This window comes from Fulmarus glacialis, unplaced genomic scaffold, assembly GCF_000690835.1.
Source record: "Fulmarus glacialis isolate BGI_N327 unplaced genomic scaffold, ASM69083v1 scaffold987, whole genome shotgun sequence".
NCBI lineage: Eukaryota > Metazoa > Chordata > Aves > Procellariiformes > Procellariidae > Fulmarus > Fulmarus glacialis.
This window is the reverse complement of record NW_009221057.1, coordinates 38,000-63,374: the sequence shown is the minus strand read 5'-3', so window position 1 is coordinate 63,374 and position 25,375 is coordinate 38,000. Positions and strand designations below refer to the sequence as shown.

Sequence of the window (25,375 nt, the reverse complement as noted above, 5' to 3'; positions counted from 1 at the left end):
AGAGGAGAGAAAGGCTAGTGCTGATTAGCAGTGTTTCCGGGACAGGGACAGAAAGTGGGGTTAAGGACGTTCTACTGTTAGCATTTCTACAGACCTTTTGGTGTGTCTGGGGCCAGGGCGGGGTAGACAGGCCATGCCATTGCACAGACATACAGCTCAGAAGGTGAGACACCTCCCAGCGGTACTCGCAGTCCTCAGGGAGCACCAGGAGCTATTTCTGTTTGAAATCAAAGATTCTTTTCATCTACAGAACTGCCTTGGTGCTTGAGAGCTGGAACATTGTCCTGATTTATTTATTTCCATGAAAAGAAATAATTTATTTTGTGAGTGAAATGGGGAAAAAAAATCAATGTAAATTATTTTAAATTAATTAAAAAAAAAAAAATTGCTAAGTTTACGGATTATTCATAATACAACTAAAGGAATTTGTAATAAACTGTCTAGTTTATCTTTATGCCATTTCCCTAATCTTTTCTTCTTTCTTCCCAGGCCCTTATAAATTTAAGGCAATGAGACGATGAAAATGTTAGAAAGCCTGCTTGTATGTCTTATGCAGCTGGGCTTTTATTAAAATGTCAAATGTTACTTCAGTAGATCAGACTGCTCGTTTCTGCTTTTTAGTTTTGTTCTTTAATAATTTGAAGGGGGGAAAATGGTTCACCAACCAGAATTTTCATAAAACTAATGACCTTGATTTCGTTCACTCATTTCTGAGTAATGATGATAATTTCCTCTATTACATATATGCTGTGAGTGTTGAACTTGAATGTAAATTGTTTTTCTTTTTTTTAATAAATGTTGTGATCTCTTTTTGGAATAGGTCAAGAAAAGTTTTAAAAATGTGGCAATTTATGGACCAGTCTGATATTGAAACCATGCGAAGTCTGAAAGATGCTATGGCACAACATGAGTCATCATCTGAATACAGGAAAGCGGTCAACCGGGCACTCAATATTCCAGGCTGTAAAGTCGTTCCTTTCTGTGGTGTATTTTTGAAAGAGCTTTGTGAAGTTTTGGATGGAGCATCAAGCCTCATCAGAATCTGTCCACGATATAACTCCCAGGATGAAACATTAGAGGTAAATGAGATTGATATTCTAAGAGGTTATGTTCATAGCCATCCAGTGCTTTATTTTATATTATTTATTATTTTATACGAAGGCATCATCTAATTAAAGTTTTCTAAACCGGACTGTTACCAGACTGTTTAGTTACATGGACGTCAATTTGATTCCCATAGTTACTGTAGCAATTTAGATTTGGTTGTTTATACCTAGTTCAGTATCGGAGTACTGAGAAGTTAAAGTTAATACCAAAGGATCATGGTTATACTTTGGATGCGTAAAGTAAGTATGTAAATCCTTAAAGATGTAACTATTTTCTGTTAAATGCTCCGACCTTCCACTTAACTCATTGGGAATTGGAAGGTTTTCAGTCCCTTAAAATCGGAATTCAGAAGCTCAGTGGACCATGCTTTTCCTCTGTGGAAAGAAACAATTCCTTCGAGTTTTATCATTTTGGTTTTAAAAGAAAAATGCCCCTGTTACATGAAAAGATTAAGACTGAGGCTTTTTAAAAGTTTGCAGGAGTTATTGTAACTTATGTTACTTGTTTTATGCAGTGATTTGGTCTGTTTAGGATTGGAAGTAGGTACAAAATCCCATTAGAAGCTAATAAGTACATGCTAAATGTTCTTAATTCTTGTAAAAATGTCTCCAGTGAGAAGTAGATGACACAATATTCTATTTATTACTATACTAATCTTTTAGATATCTCTAGTTTGTTTCAGATTACAGTGGACAAGATAATTTCTTGCAACGAGTAGGCCAAGATGGTTTAAATAATCCAGAAAAAGAATCAACAGCAAACAATATCTTTCAAACTATTCGGAGCTGCAATCGCAGTTTGGAATCTGAAGAGGGTGAAGATAATTTTAGTGAAGGGAGCGATTCGAGAAAAAACTCTTTGAAGGACAAAAACCGGTACCAGTAGGTCTCATTTTATTTTCTGTCATCACTTGCATATTTCATGTTTTTAATCTTTAATTTCCTTTTACCAAGGCTCGCTTTTAGAAATAAGGGCAACTTTAACCTCTTCCCTTGTATTTATCCTCTTCCAATTCAGAACTTCCCCCCCCTGGAGTTATGCTAAGTATCTGATACTCAAATGCTTGGAAACTCTCTGTATAGTTATATTTTCCCTCATGATGTAATTACTTCCTCTCACGATAAGGGTAAATCCTTTTCGTCTTACACATAGAGCTTTAAAAATCCACAGTTACGATTACAATTTTGATCTGTGGTGACAGGAATAGCACCAGGACATATCTGTTATCACAGTTCAGAACATTATATTCTGCATGCTCAGGCAGCGTTCTGTCCCCTTCAAAATAAAGGTTATTTATTATCCTTCAGAAGACCTCTTCTTTTAAGGACATGTTCATTTGAGGCTTTTAAATTATGTCCAGAAAAAACATCTGTAAGTCAGTACACATTTTGAATTTTCAGGTTGCTGTAGTCCTGCTATTTTGCATAGAAGTTTACTTAATTGTGTCCCATGTAAAAGCCCAGTGTTTACTAATCTCAGGTTTTCACTTCAAAGACCTGGTATATTCTGTACTATTCACCAGCAAGAAATATGGTAAATGCAAAGTTTAAGACATCACTTGATCTTCTAGAATGTTGCTTTGCAGTGAAGTTGCAGCCTATATAGACATAAGTGGGTCAGCATGAAACCAAGTAATCGTGAGAGTAACTTCAAATTAAGTAACAGAACTGTACTGTTCAGAGGTGAAGTGCTGTAAAATTACATGAGGGCTTGCATAAAAGAGCGTGCTTAGGTCACTGCTTGAGGTATTTCATTGATATGTGTATCAGAAATATCCATATGTTCACAAGTATCCAACATATTTCAGCTACTAACACATGAAATCTAATAAGTCATTGCCTGAGAAGGAACTACCATCTTCCTGTTTTAAATGCATTTATTTCATTAACATGCATTTCTAAATTTCATTTGAAATAAATAATCATTGTTTCCTGACAGAATGGTTTTTAATAGAATTATTCACATCTGGCTTTAGTTGCTTCTGGGAAGTGGAGCAGTAGATTAAGCCAAGACAGACAGTCCCACTTCTCTGTCCATTTATGTTGTCTCTTGACTGACTTCAGTTCAAATGCTTTCTTCCAGGAATTATTTTCTTTAATACGCCTTAAAATCAGCTTGCAACTCACAGTCACAATCAACATTTCACTTGGATGAACAAAGTAGAATATAAATATAAAAGAACAATATGGAGAAAATGAAGTTCTCTTTGTTACGTGTTTATGAAATCAGTTCTTGGTAAATTAGTTATTTATGCTTTACATTTAAAAATAATCTAGTAAGTTCCACTCCAATTAAAGTAGGAATTAAATGCAAAACCAAAAGCTAACATGACACTGAAATGAAAGTTTAAAATTTAAATGAACAAACCTGCAGATAGGTAATTAAAGTTATGTTTCCTGATTCAGGCTACTAACTACTCAGTTATTAGTATCTGTAGTTCTTGTGCAGCAAGTACTGATTTTAACAGTATAATGACTTGTAGTGAAATACTTCTGAAAGTATTAATTGAGCTCGAGTACCTCATAGACTTTGGAAATTCCCTATTCACGTGCCATATCCTTCCCGGGCATTCAGAGAGTTGGGTGAGGCACAGCAGCAAATTGGTGCAGAGGCAGAAGGGCCATATTCTTTTGTCCCTGTTGTATGGAGGCTGCAATGTTTGTTTTGTTTTTAATGATGTGAACAACTGAAGAGTTCTAAGGAAGAAACTTAGGTCTCTTTCTTGTGAGACCTAAGTCATATTTGCATCCAGCATTATAAAATCCAAATTATATAGTAATTATGTATTACCTGATAATTGTACTATTGTGGTCATAGAAGCAGAAAAATACACTGTATAACATGTTTCTCATTATTTTAAAATTGGAAGGAAGATTTTCAATTAGTTTGCCTTTTGCTAATTTGGATTAGTATTGTGGAACATGAACCCGCCAAAGCTGATAGGTTAGTTTGATTTGAAGAAAATGAAAGGCGTCTAATAAAATCAGTGGGTAGCTGTGTTAGCACACAGTTGTGTTAGCAAATAAACTCTATCACTCTGTAATCAGTGACCTGTTTAATCACCCTGAATTTCTGTACATGCCAGAGAAATATCAAACTTTAATTTTTATTAGAACTCTGTCTTGACAGTTCTCAAATATATAAAGGTAGGTAGGTAGGAAAAGACAAAAATGTCAAGTTTGAAATACAGTTTTTATAGAATGGTTAATCAAATGACCTATTAAGATGATCTAAACTTTGATGCATCGCTTTGTTAGCCTGAGCTCATCTTCACTTTTAAGCTTTCCTAATTACAGTAAATACCTTTTAAAATAATAGGGGAAAACCTCAAGTTTTTTCCTTTTTGTATCCCATGCAATTTTCCTCTCTAAAACTGCAATTGTTTTAAGGTTTCCTTTATCCTTTGTTTTCATTTCCTTGCATCTCAGTGCAGCCCATGTAAAGAAAGCTTCTGATTCAAACCGAGCTCTGTAAGTGTGTTCTCAGTAATTGATAGCTGTGTCGCTTTTGGCAGCTCCTGTCAGAGGTTATGTTTCTGTATATGATTATGTGCGTGTGCTTGGCTTACCTGCTTCTTGTACTGTTTAATCTGCAGCATGCCAGTGTTACCAAATGTGAAATAAGGCATAAACGAAGCTCTGACATTACTGTCTCCGCTATACTAGACTCCTCCAGCCATGCACTGCTGGAGTCTCAGAATACATTTTCTACCATTTTTGCAGAAACTTACTTGACTGTTTTGAGGGCATGGGGGAGAAAGAGCTGCTTTAGTTGTTTGTTTAATTTGAAGATCTTAGTCTTGTATAATACAGGTAAATATTTTAATGCACATACGTCTGGTAAGACTCTGGTAAGACAGTTTATTCCAGCTCAGTTATAATGCATGATCTTTATTTTTAGGAAGATTTCTTAAGGAAATAGAGCTACAGTTAAGGCTGATAAAGTTATTCTGCCTTTGTTTGTCAGTCCCCTCACGACAAGCAATAAATCCTCAGCCTGTTGGCCACTTTTAGCTAAATTTCACGGAGAGGTAGAGGTCTCACTGATGAATAAATTCATAAAGGAATCATTAGAATTGATGTATGGAATAAGGGTAGAATTAAAATTAATTAGTGCCCTGGGGAGAGAAGAGTTTGAGGAAGAGCTAATGGTTATCCGTGCTGTATAGCTTAGGGAGATAGTATGTGACAAGTCACAACATGAATCGTCTTTTGCTCGGCTGGTAGGACATGGGCAGGAGCTGAGAGTGCTGTGGTGATATGAAGGGGCAGCACTGAGGGTTTTAGGACAAGATACCTTGAAGAATATTCAGAGGAAGCTGTTTTGCATTTTATTGGCCGGATATCCTTAGGAAAATGTGCTTCATTAGTTTTGCTGTACACGGAACAGTTTGCTCTTTTTTATGTTCCTTAAAGCAGTATCAAAACATTGAACATTTGTTCATTCATACATGTTAGAAGCTTCTGTAGGGAAGAAATTTTATTTAAACTACCTCATTTATTAGTTCAGTATTGTTGCTCTGTATCTACTGTTTCTAATTATGGTAAAATATTTCAAAAATTTTGGTTACTGCATGCAAGTTTCATGTTAATATTTTGCTTAAGTAAAATTAAATTTTCTAATGGAAAGTATTTGATAAAATTCTTGCTGCATTCTTATGAGGAAGGCATGTATTTTAACCACTAATTTACAAGGGTTAATCAGAGAGTTATATAATGTGAAAGCTCTGCACATTAAATCAGTAATAGAACAGAGATTAGAAGTCCTGTCTTCAATCCACTAGATCCTGCTAACAGTTTCCACATATGGTACTTGATACTTCAACTGAAGCAATCGTATGCTGTGGATTTAGAAACCAGAATCACTTGGCTTTAAGATCCAAACTGAAGTTTCTTATTGTTAATGTAATGTTTGGAAAGTCTAAGAAAATATAATTATATTGTTACAAGAGTTATAATTAATTGCAGCAGCATCTATTAATTAATTCAAAATTGCAATAACAGATATTGTAATACTGTAAAAACTCCAGATGTTCCTGTAAGTCCAAATTCTGTAGTGACAATAGTATTCTTTTTATTTAAACTACAGCAGAAAAAATATTCATCAATCATAGCATAAATCAGCGCATGTAAATACAAGTGTCTCATCTTTGTTCACTTACAGATTTATAATTGGAGATCTTTCAGATTCTGAAAGTGATATATTTGAGCAGTTGAAGGAGTGGGACACAAATTCAACAGAAGAGCAACAAAAGGCTTTCTGCCATGGGATAGAACTCATTCCCTGGTACGTGTTATCTATCAGGGCTGATGTCCATCAGTTCATGCAACAAGGGGCAACCGTCATTCATTATGACCAGGAGACACATCTCTCAGCACGTTGTTTTCTTCAACTTCAGCCTGACAATAGTACTTTGACTTGGACAAAACCCACAACACTTTGCCCTGCAAATGCTAAGGCAAAACTGAGTGTGCTGGGTAATACTGCTGAGCTTGGAAAATACCAGTTTCTTGGCAATTCTGGACTGGTGGAAGGTTTTTTGGACTTGTTTTCAGCCAAGGCTGTATATATGGGACACTCTGGCATTGATATGCACACTGTGTGTGTTCAAAATAAACTTTGTAATATGTCCCTTGAAGAAAATGGTATAACACTACTTTATGGACTTCAGACTACTGATAATAAGTTGCTGCACTTTGTTGCTCCAAAATATACTGCCAGAATGCTCTATGATGGATTGCTGGAATTGACTAAAGCTGTAAGAAAAATGAGGAGATTCCCTGATCAAAGACTACAATGGCTACGGAAACAGTATGTCAGCCTTTACCAGGTAAAAGATGCTGTGATTTTGCATAAGAAAAGTTCAAAGATGTCAATAACTTAGTGTAATGCGATTAGTTTCTATTTTAAGTAAGCTAAGATTAAAGATGAGCGCCAAATCTCCAACTTTGTAACACAGCTTAAGTCGATAAGATCTGATTCTCCACATAGTGTTCTGTCAAACCTTGCATGTTTTCAATATACTGAAGTTAAATCTTTTTTTGTTATGAGCTCTTTATATGTTTGGAGTTTTGGAATAAGTATTTTATTAAAGAAAAAGCAATGAGTGTACTTGAAAAGGGTTCTGAAATACTGAGTGATGAGAGTTAGGGCAAAAAAAACCCCCAAATAGCAAACAAAATAGCCCTTTGGTATTCATGCAGTAATTAAAAATTGCCTCCTCCTGATGTTTTGTCTTTCATTGGTTCCTTAGAGATGTCTATATTATTGCTTAAGAAAATGTGTCTGTTCTTATTCTCCTAGTTTTGTTAACGCTGAGAATTTTTGTAGGAGGATGGGAGGTTTGAAGGCCCAACCTTGGCTCAGGCTGTTGAACTGTTCGGAGGCAGACGATGGAGTGCAAGAAACACAAGCACGGGAACTCTCACCAAAAGCACTGAGAAACCTAGTGTACAGAGAAACAACACTCTGGGAATAAGCACAGCTAAGAAAAAGAAGAAAGTACTCATGAGGGTACAATATTTTGTTATTAATGCTATTATCTGGCTGATTTGTTTCCTTCCAATAGTTACTGTGTATTCTGAACCAGAGAAAAGAAGTTAGATGATAATTTTAAAACTGTTCATTGCAGTTTCAGGTTTTGGGCTTATTGTTTTCCATTAGTTTGGGTTTCTTTTCTCATGCTTGAAGCATTCTCAGGACATGTGGGCACTGGGGCTAGCAGAAGGGGACAGAATCTTGTTGAGACCTTTAGGTGCTACCTCAGTATAAAGGTAAAATATTGGCAATAATAAAAATATTAACGTGCAAAGTGATGTTTGGAGGCTGGTGTCAGTTTCTTTGCTCCTTTTTGTTTTCATGCTCCCAAAAACATCACCACACTTATTCTGCCTCAGGGTAGCATGCAGTTTTATCTTATGTGGCTGACAGAAACACTGGACTTCGTCTGGGAGTCTCCTCTCTTTTCCTGGACTCAGCCACTTTCAGTAATAGCCAGGAGAGAGGAAAATGGAGGGACTAGTAGCTCGACACTATCCACATGTTCTAGTGGGCAGGTAGGGGAGATCCTCAAATGACAAGATCCATCCTCTTCAGGGCTCCTGTGCACCAGAGGGATAGTGTAAAACCAGCTGCACCACTTTAGAGAGGCGCGATCATTGTCGTCTTCTGTGTGATGTTAAACTGAGGTAACACCTAATGGTCCCACACTTCACTATGTATCCTGTTTAAGTTGTCTCTTTTCTACTGGTATCGGCCTTACAGGAGTCTGTTGCGTAAGGAATAGCTGATTTATCTCATGGTTTTGTTACAGATTGCACTGATAAAGAATGGGAAAAGTAGTGTTTTCAGGATGTTTATTATGGTGCTCATTATTTCTAGGGTGAAAGTGGAGAGGCCACTGATGATGAAATGGCAACTCGGAAGGCAAAAAGCTGTAAGGAATATCGTAATAGAAGCGGTTCGGATCCTCAAGATATTGATGGACAAGAAGAACCAGGTAGATCTATAGCTTCAGTACGTAAAAGTCCCTCAGGGTTTTGCTCAAAGTCTTTTTATACAGACATTTTTATGGTGTTAAAAATATATTTATGATATAAAATTACTTTTGCAGTTGAAACTGCAAATGCTATAAACTTTTAAATTAATTTCTGAGGTTGTTAATGATTGTTCTTTCATTTAGTTTCAGTAGCACTTCCTTTATGTTCAGATGAAATGGGTATATAAGTGTTGTTCAGAATGTATCTTTTTGACTGTCTTAGGACAAATCTAGAGTCCCTTTAGTGTCTTACTATGCGTTAATGAATTATGACATAGGTCTCGGACAAAAGCATTTTTATTGAGCCAGATGTAATTGTGCTGCCAACTTTTGTTTTTTCCATAGATCAAAATATTATTATTAATGCTTCTCCATCTAACAACCTGCCATCAAGAAGAGCTCACTCTCTAACAGCATCTGGATCTCCTAATTTAGGAGCTACAACATCTTCACCAGCAAGACCAGTCTCCTCTCCTGTAATGTCTTCAAGCAAGAGTCAGTCTAGGTAGGGACCACATCAATGCTTTGATTTAAAAAGAAAAAAAAGTTACTGTTACTTAATTATCATCAAATGTGGTTTTCGTGCCCAACTGATGAAATTTGACAAAAACAATGCCAGAAATGTCATTAGCCTTTTGATAGACATCTAAACCACATTGTAGAACAACACAGAACATATAAGCTGAAATACCATGAATCTGAGGATGGCTTTGTAGCAAGTCCCTGAGCAGCATGCTTCAGTTTGTGTCTGTTACATAGACAGATTGGAATGCTATTCTAAAACTACACAAATATGGAGTTTAACTGTTTCTCCAAATCTTCTCCAAAACACAGTTATAGACGTCTTCTGTATAATGAAAATCAACAGCCATATTATAGATGTGTGAACTGAAGTTCTGAGGTTTCTCAGCACAAGCCATTTCTACCTGGGGGAGTATTAACTTTTGCTGACATTCCTGGTGATGATTGCAGTACTGTCTCGGGGAATTGGAGGAACAGATTTGAAATCTTTCTCTTACAGGCCTCTCCTCCTTGAAGATTCGTCATTTTTGTGTCACTTAGGCAGTGCAAAAGGTCATGCTGTGGTTGTGCGGTGACATAGTGCACTAATGTATTAATTCTATGACTGGTAATAATGGTGGTGGTGGTAGTTGTAGTAATAATAATATAACAATGATAATAAGTCAGGGATGTGGATCGTACTTTATAACATACAAGGCCTTCCAGTGCCTTTTAACAGAATGAATACTGAGGTATGGTTATGAGTATGAATCTTGGGGTTTTCAGGAGAACAATGGTAAACAATGGAAGAGATTGCTGCTGCTGGTAGAACATTATTTTTGAAGAAAATGTCTTGTGTAATTGTTTATGTTGTGTATTTCTTAGGGATTTTTTTTACACTTAAAACGGTTGGATTTGGCAGTAGATGTGAGTAGTAGAGCCACCTGTGGACATCTGTGGTTGGCTGCTTCTCCTTTTAATACTGCTTTCTGAGACGCTTACTATGTTCTTTACTTTTTGTCCTTCACTGTCATTCACAACCATGGGATGAACATGCCAGACTAGGATTTAACTCTGTAAGACATTTCTCTTATTTTTTTTAGGGATTGGAACAGCTTTCTTTTACATTAAACTGAGGAAATACTGCTCTACTACCTCTGAAAAATGCTTCTCTGTTTTGCAAATCTGGTTTTTGCTTTTATGCCAAAATAATTGTTGTTTTCTAAATGAGATTAAAAGGCTCAATGGAGAACTCGCATTCCCGGGGGAAGGACAGTCTAATGTTCCCTTAAATCCTCTCAGTCCTGGGTTTCTGTACAGATCCCTGCGCACCTTAGCACTGTGGGCCTCCCCGAGTTATGACAGGTTTTCCCTGGCAAAGTTGTCTGGAAACTGCACAGCGTTGCTTGGTGGAGCTCGCCCCAACTTGATACAACCCTTCTTGCTAGAATTTGCTCAGGATACAGCTATATGGCTGTTTCATCTGTCCTGAGGAAATCTTCCTCAGAACAGAGTTACGTGTTTTATCCATTACCTTGACCCAGTTTTCATGGGCCATTAAGAGACTTGGAGCGCTGGAGAGAGTTTTATTCTTGGTATTTACCCTTTGGACCCTTGATAGGTCTGAATCGTGCTTGCCAGTTTCCATGTGTGTGGACACTTCACATGTGCTAAAAGAAATAAGTATCTGTAGTGCCTCAACTGTGATCAGTAAGTCTAAGCTATCAAATAGTTGGCTCTCTGCTTTGCTGCAAAGTCCTATGATCATCCACCCTATATGTGTATTAATTTCCTTCTGGGATCTCTTTTAAAGTAAACCAGCTGGTTGCCTCCAAGATGGAATTTAGGTGCAGTTCTGGGAATATTTGCTCCAGAGACTTCTGTAATTAGATCGTATGGATGGAGAGCTTACTCAGTCTTAAACCACCTACAATATACTGTCTCACAGGACACACTCCCAGCAAGGATTGTACCTTCAGGCAATCCACCCACAGTCATGGCATGCCCTATTGCTTTGTGTTACATTAAATAAATGGCAGTCTGTCAGGCAATAACATATGCCACTGCTTATTTCAGCCACTTCAGATAGAACGTGCACCAAAAATGAAAATGATATCTCAGAGACAGGCAAGCACCTTGGGGGACCAAACCAGACCTGAGCCAATTGCTGGGCAGTGCAGAGCAATGTGAACTTGAGCCTTCCTGCCCCACTCAGAAAAAGTGGCAGGATGATGCCTTTAGCAGTATAACTGACGGAGGAGCAGACTGGGGCAGTGGTCCACAAGCTGTGGTACGCATAGACTGCAAGCAGCACAATATTCTTCCTGAAAGCTGCTGCCCTTAACAGCGGTGATACATAAGCAAAGTAAGTTTGGGAACCCACACAGGCTGAACACAGACATCTTTTGTTTCTTTTTGCTCCATTTTTGTTGTTAATTCTGCAGTCTCATAAAAATCAAGTTATATACTTAGTTATACCCAACTAGTTTTGTCAGTAGCATCATAAATTAAGAAAAGTGAAATACCCATTTTCCAAAGTAACAGGAAGTTGGAATTACCTAGATAATGAAACAACCTAGGAAGTACAAGATCCTCTGGGAGTGCTTCTATGCATTTGTATGGCTCTGCACAGATTAGAGCCAACAGAGTTTATTAATTCAGATTAGCATCTGGATTTAGACTCAAACACTGACAAGACTTCACAGTTGGAGGCAATGTTGGACATGAGCTGGTTGTGCATGTTAGGTGAGTGCATGATCCCTCACAGAACCCAGAGCTTAGGAGAGCAGGGAACAGAGGGTCCCACAGGGCTGTGCAGAAACCTTTGCAGCACAGAAAGCTGAACTGGTAAAAAATGGTTGTTAGCTGCAGTGTAGCAGCTAGGAGGAGGAGAGCAAGATAGATTTCTAGTTCTTTTTCTTTGTCTCTTGCCATATAATATGTGCATTAACTTTACCTGACCAGTAAATTAGATTGCCTCCACCTAGTGAGAAGCGCTAAATAAAATAAAATTCCTTAAAATGAAAAAAAAAATCTAAATATAATGATAGCAATTTAAAAAGAGGAGGACCTGGCTATCTTTGTCATACCTTTTAAATAATAGTAATTCTTATAGGTAGAGAATGAAAAATGGTATTTTTACATATATAACTCACAACCTTAATGTCCCGACCTCCTTACAAATAATTTATGTTGAGAATAAATCCTTGTACAATCCAGATGTCCAGATAATTTCCAAGCACAGGTAGCCTGCAGCTGTCTTCTGTCCTCCTTTCAAAGCATATGTGCATCCAGCAAATTCCCAAGTTCTTTGGAAAGCACAGTTCTTACAGTGCTGCCTGTAAGGTGGAGGAAGCAGGGGAAAGGGTGGTAACGCCACTGGGAAACAGATGACAGGATATGGAAAATTAGAGATGGGGGCTTTTTTGCGAAGAGAGAGTAAACCACCTCTCTCATTAGCTCTATACAGGTATAATCCAGACTGCTACTAATTACAGTTTTGGTTGTTGTTGTTGTTGGGGTTTTCTTGGGGTTTTTGGCTTTTTTTTAACAACCTGTATTTATTACCCATGGAACGATTATGGAAGATAAGTCTTTAGTGATCAGATCCGGTGAAATGCTGAGCATTGTCATCTGCTGCTCGTCTTCCATTCAGTACTCTACAGTTCCAGTCTGTTTTCTGGAGTCAAGAGACTTTCCTCATCGTGGTTTATTTTTCTTGTTTGATAAAAATGTTAGGAATTATTTTAGGCAAAAAGTTATGTGTAGTATGTCAGTGCTTGCCATAGTGATGTCAAACAAATTGAACATTATCAACTAAAGTAGATGGTATTTTTTAATACTTTTAAATCACATTCTGTTTTCTATTGCATGCATCCATCCCAGGCCAGGAGTGAATTGAGGAATCCGATCTAGTATATATATGTAAAAAGTCGCCTGCTTGCAGCAGGTGACTGCAAATGTCTGTACAAACACTGGACAACAAGCTGGTTCTGTTTTTCCACCACGGTTGGAACTATTTGTACTGAACCTGATGGCAGAATTAATGGATTAATGGATTTGTAGATTTGGACATTACAGAGCAATAAAGTCTGACACACAGTCACCTAGTTGATATTTTGAAACAAGTACTGTAACTTCTGAAGTTAGTTATGGTTTAAACTAGACAATTCTTGATATTTGTGCTGGCTGCTTAGATCCCTCCCTTTTCAGGATGCTGGTGCTGGTGGATCCCAACTCCTACAGTGTGTGTTCATTGTGTTTAGGCCCAGGAAGGGGCTCAAGAGCTCAGCCCGTCATTGCAAATTAGTACATGAAATTCACCAAGGACTTGTTCATACTGCTCAAGGGATAGTTCAAGTTGGGGCCTAACTACACTTACTAGTGTAAATCCTGTAGTAGCCTAAAGATTTTGGGATGTGGCTTTTGGAAATGTACTGGTTCTGCTTCAAAAACTTTGTTCAGCTGCACAACTTAGGTTAACAATTGCAGTTATAAAGAAACTGGCTGGGCTTGGTATTGCTCAAGTCAACTAAAATAATTAGCACCAAACAGCTAGTTGTTTCTGTGATTATTTTCTGCCTTTGCTCTTAAGAAATTCCAGTCTGCTTTCCTTCCTTCAGCCCACAAAGCTGAAAGGAGGAAATCATTAGAACCTTGTTTCTAGAAGGAAATGGCCTCCAGAGGCTACCGTCTGAGCCTAAAAGAAGAGGAGGACTGTAGCTTGACCTGTCTTTGAGGTATCTGATGATAATCCTGACTGTTCTTGGGAAGTATCCGGGAAACCCATGGCCTGGGAAACAACGAGGGTTGAGTGCCAGGAAAGGGGAAGGGCTATGCTTCTTAAAATCTGCACCTTCAATGCTCCCAGATATAAGAAACCCCAGGTGCATAAGGAAAATATTTGTTTTTCTTGCATATCCAGTCAGAATATTACTCTTCCATTTTGACAGCACAGAGCTTTAAGGAATTCTACATCCATTTTATTTTTCCCTTAGCAAATCTTTAACGAACCTCATAAACAGCCTGCACTGCAAGAATACTGGCATTATTTTCTTTAAAGGGAAAATAAGAATGCTTTCATTTGTGCCTTTTTCATCAGGCCCTTTTGCACATGGAAGAGTTTTGAATAGCATGCATATACATTATCAAGTCTGGCAAAGTCTGCAATTGTCTTGAGGGAAAAGAATAGCTGCTATAAAACAAGAAGGTACCAACTGTCGTTATGTATCTTGAAAGATACTGATGTATTTTCTTCTTCCAGACATTGCTAATAAATGTATTAAGGAGAGCATAAATAAAGTGTTAACAGAGTAATGCGTAATAGAAGTAGAAATTTAACGTAACCAAACTACAGCAGTCTCTTTCTGATTTAGCACATGGAGCAGCAGTAGCTGGCATGGCCGTGTTAAAGGAGGAATGAAGGGGTTTCAGAACTTTATGGTGTCTGATAGTAACATGACCTTTGTGGAATTTGTAGAGCTCTTCAAATCTTTCAGGTAAAATATATTTTTATTCTCTACTGATCTCATTCGTAAGTTTATAAAAGCGCAAAAATTGAACTTTTCAACTCTTTTCGCAGTGTCCGTAGCCGCAAGGATCTGAAAGACCTTTTCGATGTCTATGCTGTGCCTTGCAATCGATCCGGTTTAGAGCCTGCTCCACTTTACACTAATTTAAAGATTGATGAAAATAGCAGTGGATTCCAGCCTGATTTAGGTTTGTTAAAGAGGAAGATAACAGCTGTTAGACTGCTGAACAGCTTCAGTTATTGGCCTCAAGAAAAAGTGTCTCAGTCAGTCTCATAAAGAACTATCAATTACAAGTTTAAGTAGAGGATTGCTGCCTTACCTCCACTAATACCTAGTTAGCAGGATGTAGACAGTTTCTTTGTTCAGAAATGAAAGGGAGAAAAAGTATTCCTGCTCTACATTAGCCAAATATATTTGTAACCGGTATAGCAGAGGCATAAAACTTGTTGCTGAGCGGCTGGGCCCAACAGAGGGATTTGCCTCTGGTTGCAGGAGCTCTGGAAGGGCTAAAACACAGAGCAAATGTAGGGAGGAGAAATGAGGACGCTGTGCCCTGTGTCTCATTTGGTTGTTTTTTCCTCTCTCTTTTCCTAGTAGATCTGCTTTATGTGGGACAAGGGGGAAGGAAACCTCTGTCCTCCTTTACATTCCCCAGTTACCATAATCTAAGTCTGGAGCTTTGTCCACATTTAAAGAAAACAGCCTTTCTGCCAAGCAGCCTGTGAGGAGGGTACAGTACAATTGGCATATGGGACTGGAAGAAGATAAACGGTGATCGCGCAGGAAGGGTATGGGGTTGTACTCAGCGAAGGAAAGGCTTTGAGGCTGTACCTGGTGGTGAGAGGAAGCAGGAGGGTTCTGGGTGACAGTGTGTTGTGTGAGAGGGTGTCAATCCATATTAAAGGTTCCAGGATTTTGTTTTGTCCGCTCCCACTGTTTTCATACATGCTTAATCCTCTTTCTTCTGTTAGTGAATAGAAACAAGATGGTTTTGTTTTAATTTACTATGTCAGTGCTAAAATATTCAGTCAGATATTCATGTGTGTTACATATTACATTATATTCTATACAGTATATATAATACACATAGTTATATAGCTTATATTTGTATTTCCTTTTTTTTCTTTTAAGATTTGTTGACTAGGAATGTTTCAGACCTTGGTTTATTCATTAAGAGCAGGCAGCAACTATCAGACAACCAGAGGCAAATATCTGATGCTATTGCTGCTGCCAGTATCGTAACCAATGGTACTGGAGTTGAAAGCACATCCCTGGGAATATTTGGAGTGGGAATCCAGCAGCTAAACGATTTCCTAGTGAATTGCCAAGGAGAACACTGCACCTATGATGAAATCCTCAGTATTATCCAGGTCTGTAGTACAAACATCTTGCAATTCCTTTTACTTGAACTCTTGTTACTTCTGTTTTCCCCACCAGCATTGTCTGCCTTGTAGTCAGAATAGCACATCTGTGTGGATATCTCCTTTCACACTGATTTTGTAACTACAGTTTACTTGAAGTTAAAATTTAATACTATCTTTATTCTGGGCTATAAAATTGTGCAGATATCCGTAAAAAGAAAAAAATCATGCAGATAAACAGTTTTATTGGCTATGTGCCCTTTATCTGGAAAGGGATATCACCACTGGGAAGAGTATTCATGACAGTGCGTTGGTTTCTCCTTGTCTGTGACCACCTTTGATAGAGCTTAACACTAATTTGGAACTTAAAAAACACCATTTCCACATATTTTTATTTTATTATAAAAAATTTTCCAGAGCAAGCATGGACATTTTATTCCCTTATGTACAATGGCTGAAGTGATTAGAAAGTATGTGGAAAATTTTGAATTCCTCCAAACATGCATAATTAATATACTCCAAAATTAAGTCCCCATTTAGCAGTTAACAAAGGCTGTGTATTTCAACTATCAACATGTAATATAAAATCACGAAGTTTAAAAGACAGAAATTCTAAAGAAACATCAAGTTAGCATACCACAAGTCTCTTTAATTTGAGATGGTGGTGTGTTGTGTTTAAGCACAATAGATAGGAGAAGGATGCCTGATTATAGATCCTTTTTAATTTCAGCTTAAGTGCTGACTCTGCTTTGAACAGGAGGTTGGATTAGATGACCTCCCAACATCCTTTCCAATGTGAATGATTCTGTGATTTACAATTATGAGATTAGTATGCTTGTTTAGCGATCTGTAAAACAAGCATGAGCATATTGCAGGCACCTAATTACTTTATCCACAAAAAGACGGGTTTTAGATACTATGGTTAGTTCAATGAGCAGACTACACTATGAAAATATGAAAAAGCCATATTTCTAAGGATTGTTGTTATATGTCTCTTAAATTTCTTCCTCTTTATAGAAATTTGAACCCAGTGTGAATATGTGCCAGCAGGGGCTGCTTTCTTTTGAAGGATTTGCGAGGTAATTATTTATGTGTTAATTTTTTATATAAGATTACACCAGTGTATTGATGTTTGTATGACAGTCACAAAATACTCAGCACAGCATAAAATTTCCTCACATCTTCTCATCTCTAGATTTTTGATGGATAAAGACAACTTTGCCTCCAAAAATGATGAGTCACAAGAGAATGCTGAGGACTTGCACTTTCCACTGTCATATTACTACATAGAATCTTCACACAATACTTACCTTACTGGCCATCAGCTTAAAGGGGAGTCCTCGGTAGAGCTCTACAGCCAGGTATGCAGGATTGGATCGTTGTGTAGTTTTCAACATGAACTTGTTTGTTTAACTGGCAAGTCACAGAAACATGACCTTTTTGCTTTGAAAATCTAAATGTCCTAAACCCCTGCTTGCAAAACGTTGGAAAACATGATGTGTGGGAAAGCTGCCTGTAAGCACAGTTGTGCTCAAATGCCTTTTCTAAGGGAAAAAAAAGGGTTTAGTTTGAGATTCATAGCATTTAGACACCAGTCGGTCTGACCCAATCTACTAAAATTAGACTTTCCCACAGGAAAGACTGATCTAATATTTTAGTTCATTCAGATGTCAAAAACACTACTCAAGTACTGTACGTTGCACTGCAAAGACAAATTTCAAATGGAACTATAACTTCTAAAAACATTACTTCTAGGAATATTCTACGGTTTTTTAGACTTTGTGCCTGATTGGTGGTGAACAGGAAAGGAACGATTTCTCCCTAGGGCTTTTGGTTCTGTGTTTGTTTGTGTATATATATATTTGTGTGTCTGTGTATTTACCAAATGCTAGAGAAAGCATCAAACTTCCCGTGATTAGTGTTTTTATTACTCTAAATGTTAATGACTCACCATTGAGAAGGGCTCATCTGGTGTCCCATGTGCTGCTTCGCCTGGAGTTATAAGACAAGAGGGGTGAGGCTGTGTTAGGGAAGCCCGAATAACATGATTGCATTGAATAATGCAATTGCAAAGGAGGTTTCTGTAGTAGCACTGCACAGAGTGATGTGATATTGTATTGGTAATAGATGGGAAGTGAGATAGAGCTCAGCTGGCTCCAAAATTTGCATGATGCAGAAAAGCTTCTTCCTGTCCCTCAAGTAGTTGTCGCCAGAAGAGAAGGGGCACTTTGTTCTGGCTCAGTATCTCTGGCTCTCACAGAAGTGGTGATGTGCCAGCTATGGGCACAACTGCCTGAAATCTAATTATTCAGGTTTTGAATAGGAGAAGTAATTTTTTCTTTGTTCATGAATGTTTTTGCTGGAAATGGTTTTGATTGTCGAGATCTTTGTTTTCAGTAAAATATTTAATTGTAATACACATAACTCAATAATAGGCATGCTAAATATTGATAGCAATAATAAGCTGGGCTGCCAACAGATGGGTTAGCTTATCTTTCCCTCCATCCTTCCTCTTTGCTTTCTTCAGTGGTTTTCTAGCAAGTAGGGCTTCTAAAATAAATAAATGAATAAATAAAAAGTGGATGGCTGGCTGGCTGTAAATTAGCTTAGTATCATTAAATAAGATGGCCTGGCACATTTCCATTCTAACTATCCTCATGGAAGTTGTTCATAAGACATTATTTTCAGTCCTTCTTCTATTTAAAAAAGTAACAACAACAACAAAAAGAACCAGCAAACAAACTGCAGATGCCATGCCCATAAGCTGTCATGGTAGCAACCTGGAATAAATGCCATGTTGCTTTGTAGTTGCTTTTGCAGGTAGAAATATGGAAATGTTTCTCTGCCTCAGAACATCAAACTATACATTAAGAACCCCTTTCTGCAAACAGATTCCATGTGTCCTGTAAGATACCATGAATTTCAAAGCTTTATGGTACGGTTGGACTTGATGATCTTAAAGGTCTTTTCCAAACTAAACAATTCTATGATTCTCCTAAGAACATAAACGCTTTCTTAATTTTCCTACTCTTTCTCAACCTAGGGAATGCAGTTAGCTGGGGACTGTAGCTTCTGTCGGCTTTGTTTACTCCACAGAGATTGCTGTTTCCAGCACTTTTGCTGAATCACTGGGCTTTCATTTAGTTCTGCAATGTCTGTCTTCTGCTTTGATGGCATGAGGCTGTGGCTTATACATGCTTACACTGTTCAATTGCGTTGTAGGTTCTTTTACAAGGCTGCAGAAGTGTAGAATTAGACTGCTGGGATGGCGATGATGGGATGCCTATCATTTATCATGGGCACACTCTTACTACTAAGATCTCTTTTAAGGTATGCTGATAATTGCACATAGAAACAAAAAATGAGAAGGAAATCTGTCACTTTTTCTCTAGTGAAGGAAAAAATTTGCCTACTAGAAAAGTACAAATCCTAATGGGCTAAATCCTAATAGAATATGAACTATGGACTATGTCAGACATGAACTCCTCAGTTGTAGATACTATGCTTTTCAAATTAGTTTTTGTAGCATATGTACTGTAATTTTCTGTCTTTTTATTGTCAACATAACTAACATAAGTAGCTGTTACCAGTTCTGTTGTAACAAGATGCTAGGTTGATATGTAGAAGCTTGTTTTGAAAGCAAATTGTGGATTATTTCTTCTTAGAGGGGAAGACAGATGACTTCCTTTCTCCCCTTTCAACTAACAATAAGTTAAGTGAATGCTGCAAAATAATCACATGTTCTTTCAATGACCTTTCTTTCTCACAGGAGGTAGTTGAAGCTATTGATCGCAATGCATTTATCACCTCTGACATGCCAATTATCATATCAATAGAAAACCACTGTTCATTGCCTCAGCAACGCAAGATGGCTGAAATTTTCAAGGTAGGCCATAAACTGTGGTAAAGTATTCTAAGCAAATGCCTTGGGATTTTCCATAATATATCACATGTTCTCGATATTTCAGAATGTATTTGGAGATAAGCTGGTAACAAAGTTTTTATTTGAGAGTGATTTTTCTGATGATCCCATGCTTCCTTCACCTGGCCAACTAAAAAGAAAAATCCTGCTTAAAAACAAGAAGCTGAAAGCCCATCAAACACCAGTGGATATATTGAAACAAAAGGTAAAGTCCTTCCTTAGTAGCAAGCAGTGAGACCTAACTTTTGTTAGAAATAATTCATTTGTGTTTGAAGTTTTTGCCATTCCAATATGTACAGCAGAATGATCTAATGCATATTTATGCTTGGAAGACTCACAGTGGATTGCAACACTTTCAAATAAGTAGACAAGACATATAGTGAAGTATAGATACAGCATAAAAAAATTTTAGTGTATTTTAGTTTTATAAGACTTCATAATATTATGATTAGCACCACATGTCCTATGTGATAAACATAAATGAAGTTTCAGTCTGAGGCTATAACATTTGCTATTCATGTTTGTTAAGAAATAGTGATATGCATTGAGTATGTGTGTATATATACAGTATGTAGTAATTCTTAGTAGAATTCTGCTTTGTTTCTTTTTTCATATTCAAGCCAGGCAAATTCTTTCTTTCTTACTCCCTTTTCAGGGCGACTCTGCTATTCAAGTAGTGCTTATACCTGTATGAGAATTTTTTTGCTTTCTAAAAATTAGGGCTGCATCTCTGGTAACCTCAATCTAACAATGTCTATGGTTAGTCAGCAATTAGATTGAATCCTTGAAAACTAATTGCTTTTACCCAAAACGTAAACACAATTGAATTAGAATTGAATTCTTGTATCAGAATAAGTAAATCACACTGATCGTACCAGTATATGGACATTCTTCATCTTTTAAAAAAGTTTTAAACTGTTTCCAAAACAGCATACCTCAGACTGGAAAAAGACAGTCTTGTTCTGAGTAATGTGCAAAGTGGGCATTTTCCCATAATTAATCAGGTTTCATATCTTAGTGGGTGTTTTCCTACCAACACAAGTTTTCTTTATATTCAAACCCTTAAAATGGTATTTTAGTTTGATCTTAACAATCTTACTTCTTTCTCATTATATATATTCAGTGTTTTCATATAAATAAAATCAGATGCAAACAGTGATGAAAACTCTTTTGCTTTTTAAAAATACTTACCAATAATGTAATAAGTGGTTCTATTGCTGTAGGCTCACCAGCTGGCACATATGCAAGCACAGGCTAGCAATGGTGCTAGCAACCCCACACCTACCAATGAAGAGGAAGAAGATGAAGAGGATGAATATGACTATGACTATGAATCTCTCTCTGATGGTAACAATATATATTAATTTATTTATTACAGTGCTGGTTTTAGAACTGTAGCAATAAGGCATGTAAATACTCTAGTTCAGGAATGATGTAGGTAAGTTGATCTTACCTTGTGAGAGGAAGATGTACTAAATGTCCTCGGTGGCACTTTGGTGCAGTAGCCTATAATACTGTGAAAATAATTTGATTGTGTAGAGGACTTGAGTGTGACTTTAATTCCAACCATTAGATGTTTTAACTGTGCAGTGTATGCTAAATTGTAGTGTTTATAAATTATACCTTATATTATTTATATTATGCAAAAATGATTGTGTTCATAGTGTACTCTTATCTACATTCGCCTGTATGGTCTTTCCTAAGGAGTTCAGACACCTGAAAACTCAAGGTTCACAACAGGCTTAGCCCTTGCGTCCGCATGACTGCCATTAAATTGACCTAAGATGGAGATTGTCCCAAGTCCTCCTTCATTACTGTCTAATCCCAGACACACCTGAAGTACCTATTTTAGTTACATTTTCAGCATCAGCTGTTCACTTCATGCGTGAGGGTGGAGAAGCCACTGAGTCCCTGGCTTGTTCAATAAAGATGGCTTTATTAAAGCTTTTGCTGCTCAGTGAAAAAATGGCAAGGCATGCCTTACTGACTTGCCTTGTAAGTTCATGTGCTGTCTACGCTTCAGCTATCCTAGCCTTCAGGAACTGGCATTTTAGGATAAATCCACCTTTAGGGGCAGTTTATAGATTGGATATAACGATCGTCATGCCAGAAGTGGTAAAAAATACTGCAGCTACTAACTTCCCTACTTCCTTAGCTCTCCAGTTCAGTCTGATTTAACTACAGATGAAGGACAGAATGTGCCAGGCTGAGGTGGCTGAGCTGAAGTCATGCATCTTGTTTTGCTTCTCTTGCTGCTGGGCTGGTAGATTCTGGTAGAGCAAACAGCTGGAGTCAGAAACTTTTAATCCTCTCAAGTTTTGTTGAAGAACATTTGTCAAAACCCCCATGCATGGATTGAACAAGCTGGATGCATCTAAATGGATTACTCATTGTTTTTCATCGGTAATTTTCAGAGAATATATCAAAGTAGATCACAGTGTGTTTACCCAAGGAGACAGGAGTGATGGTACAAGCGATACCAAGCTCTTTGGGTAGTTATATGCTGCACCATTGTTAAACACCATAAATGGGTCACAAAACTGACAAAAGGGACAAAAAAGTTACAGATGCGCTTCAGTGTAGATAAACAGAAGGTAATACATTTACGGGAAAAAACTTAAACCTTGCTTATGTGATTCTAACCTCAACAATGGCAGTCACAATTTGGGAGATCATGGAATTACTGAAAGTTCTCTGAAATCCTCAGCTTGGTGTGCAGTGACAGCCAAAAGATGGGGATCATCAGGAACAGTACTGAAAACAAAACATCTTTTTGCTTCTATATAACACCTTAATATGCCACAACTTGAGTTCTGTGTCCAGTTCTTGCCTCTGATCTCGAGAAGGATATGGTAGAGTTAAGGAAGTTAGAGAGAAGGGCAACCAAAAAAGTAAAGAGAGTATGGCGGTGGCCTTGCACGAGTCTGAAAAGGCTGGAATTCTCCAGCTGGTAGAGAAGAGAACTGAGGGGTGAATTTGAAGCAGGTTTACTAACTCATGAAGTGGTGGATAAGAGGAGTACAGAACTGTTGCTCATTCAGTCTAGGAGGTGCTCAGTAAAACAAATCTAAAAGACAAGATCAGTCTAAAACAGGTAAAATAAAGTATTTCTTTGTGCAGCTGGTAGTAAACTTCTGGAATTTGGTGTCACGGGAAATTGTGGAGGCAAACGGTAGCAGCAGATTGAAAAAAAGCAAATGTTATAGGTAGAAATGTATGGTCCAACATCACTAATATTCAGCAATTGTGGATGTTGGGGTGGTACAAGGGAAGTGGACCATGACTGGTAGCTGGATGCTCTCTTTAAACAGCATCTCCTGTTGCCACTGTCAGTTGGGCATGTTCTCCTAGTTAAAGTACTTCACTCATTGAACCTTTAAGTCTAATGGGTACCTGCTTAAGTTCTAGGTACCACGTTCAGAGAAGATGTAAGGCTCGAGCATGCCCTGCAGCACAGGACTTCTTTCCAGTTGGTCTCTTATTTACATTACTTGCTTCTGTGTTAATTATTTAAAAAATTAAGGACCTGACACTGCTTGTGGACTAGCAGTATTATTTATGCTAATAGGAAAATTTATGAGTTTGGTGCTGGTGGTGCCTTCAGTTTCTAACAAAAATTAGAAAGTTGACCTAACTGGCTACTTGAGAATACTCCTTGTGTGGGACAGGGTGGAGAGAGTGTAGATGTAAATTGCTGTGAAAAACTTAAATATTTGTTAACACACTTGCCAGGAAAATATTGCAAGCTAACTGCAGTAAGTGATGTTTGAGCAATGTTCTAGTTAAGAGAAGGTTTGAGAAATCTGAAGCTAGCAAGAAGCATTCACACCTTCCAATATGTGAAGGAATCTGCGGAATGGTTTACTGCTTTATTACAATGATTATTCTTTGGGATCTTTAATTATGTTAATATTTGGCAAAACTAATCTAAATAATGGTCTGTAAACTTTCTAAAGGATTTTCAGTTTTATTTTCCTTACTGATACATTAGATTTGCGTAAGGCTAATAGTTTTACAACTGACACTTAATTTTCATTTCTCTGGCTGTAAATCTTAATTTCCTTTACTCTTATTCCCTCTCTGACTCCGTTTCCCTGTAGCTGATGTCCTTAATGCTTCTCCTGCTCCTAACAGCCAGGAAGGTAAACGCCATTTGGTTGAGCATTTTAACTGCATGAAATCAGCACTGCATCTCCAGCCTGTTAAATGTGACAGTGTGAATATATGGTTTCTACTTCATATTAAAAATGCAATCAGATATTTTTATACGGCATTGTTAACAGGTCAGGAACTCTTAGAAGACTGCATGTGTGACACTGGTTATTCATAAAAAGAATATGGTCAAAGCATCAGGAATATCAGGAATGAAATAAAACCATTCCTTTTGTGACAGTTACAATGTTTTGGTCCAGAAAGACCAAATTAGTAGGTATATTACTCTCTGATAAAGTAGCAGGTACCAAGCTACTTCTCAAGTAGCTTTGAAGAGGAATTTCTATAGATATAAAAAATATTTGTTCACAGTGAATGTAAGGAGAGGAAAGCCAAAACTTCCTGTACAAAGACGTGTACATGTTTGATTTGGTTAATTGTGTTTGGATTTGAGCAATTCTTTGTTGTTCAGCAATACCAGTTGTTTTCAGATGGCAGGCTTAATTCATTAGACGATTTTGTTTTAAGCATCGTCTGAGCACAAAAGGATGGGCTTTTAAAGAAGTGCAACATATTAACCAAAGCGGAGCATTAGATTTTTAAAGTAGAAAGTTACTACTAAAAGAGAATGCTTTGACCAGTAAATGCATTATTTCAGCATCTGGTTATTCAGAAAAGATTCACAGCATTGTCCACAAATACTGTTAATTCAAATTAAATTTCCAGTTGAAATTGTTTGGCTTTATGTTTATTAAAATCCCATTAATTTTTAGATAACATTCTTGAAGACCGACCTGAGAATAAATTATCAAGTGATAAACTGCAGTTTGAATTTAATGAAGAGACTGCCAAACGAATAAAGAAGGCTGATTGTGCTACTTACAATAATAAAGGAAAGGTAGTTCCATTTCTTCCCCCTTTCTTCTCAGCCACACTTTGATATATAACCAGCTTCAAAAGGATTTGAGCAGTTTATGTAGCTGAGACATCAGATGGCAAATGTGCTTTAATGAAGACAAACAGTAGAAAGCATGGAAACACACCAGAGAAAATAGATTATATAGAACAAACGCTCAACATACTGTTCAAGAAAAGTCCTCAGAGGTTATTTTATATACAGCATGTTTGGCTGAAAATTTTAACTGTCATTGCTCTCAGTGAAAAACTTCATTGAAGCTAAATCCAGAAGTTTATTTAGATATTTGATTTCCATTAACATCAATGGAACTGAAGATTTCGTCTGAATCTTCAGCATGTTTTGTGT

General features: G+C 37.4%; 1 protein-coding gene across 1 annotated transcript in view; it reads left to right on the top strand.

Annotated features, from left to right (window-relative positions):
* Window positions 1–25,375, top strand: part of PLCE1 (phospholipase C, epsilon 1) — a 93,133-nt gene that overhangs the window by 52,719 nt on the left and 15,039 nt on the right. Inside the window, exons 6-23 of the mRNA XM_009580930.1 lie at window positions 821–1,079; window positions 1,780–1,988; window positions 4,536–4,577; window positions 6,271–6,937; window positions 7,438–7,620; window positions 8,488–8,605; window positions 8,990–9,149; window positions 14,521–14,643; window positions 14,727–14,863; window positions 15,808–16,046; window positions 17,055–17,116; window positions 17,233–17,398; window positions 19,260–19,367; window positions 19,807–19,923; window positions 20,006–20,164; window positions 21,183–21,306; window positions 24,060–24,101; window positions 24,885–25,009. Coding sequence (XP_009579225.1) covers window positions 821–1,079; window positions 1,780–1,988; window positions 4,536–4,577; window positions 6,271–6,937; window positions 7,438–7,620; window positions 8,488–8,605; window positions 8,990–9,149; window positions 14,521–14,643; window positions 14,727–14,863; window positions 15,808–16,046; window positions 17,055–17,116; window positions 17,233–17,398; window positions 19,260–19,367; window positions 19,807–19,923; window positions 20,006–20,164; window positions 21,183–21,306; window positions 24,060–24,101; window positions 24,885–25,009 — 3,040 coding nt within the window. The remainder of the gene's footprint in view (window positions 1–820; window positions 1,080–1,779; window positions 1,989–4,535; window positions 4,578–6,270; window positions 6,938–7,437; window positions 7,621–8,487; window positions 8,606–8,989; window positions 9,150–14,520; window positions 14,644–14,726; window positions 14,864–15,807; window positions 16,047–17,054; window positions 17,117–17,232; window positions 17,399–19,259; window positions 19,368–19,806; window positions 19,924–20,005; window positions 20,165–21,182; window positions 21,307–24,059; window positions 24,102–24,884; window positions 25,010–25,375) is intronic.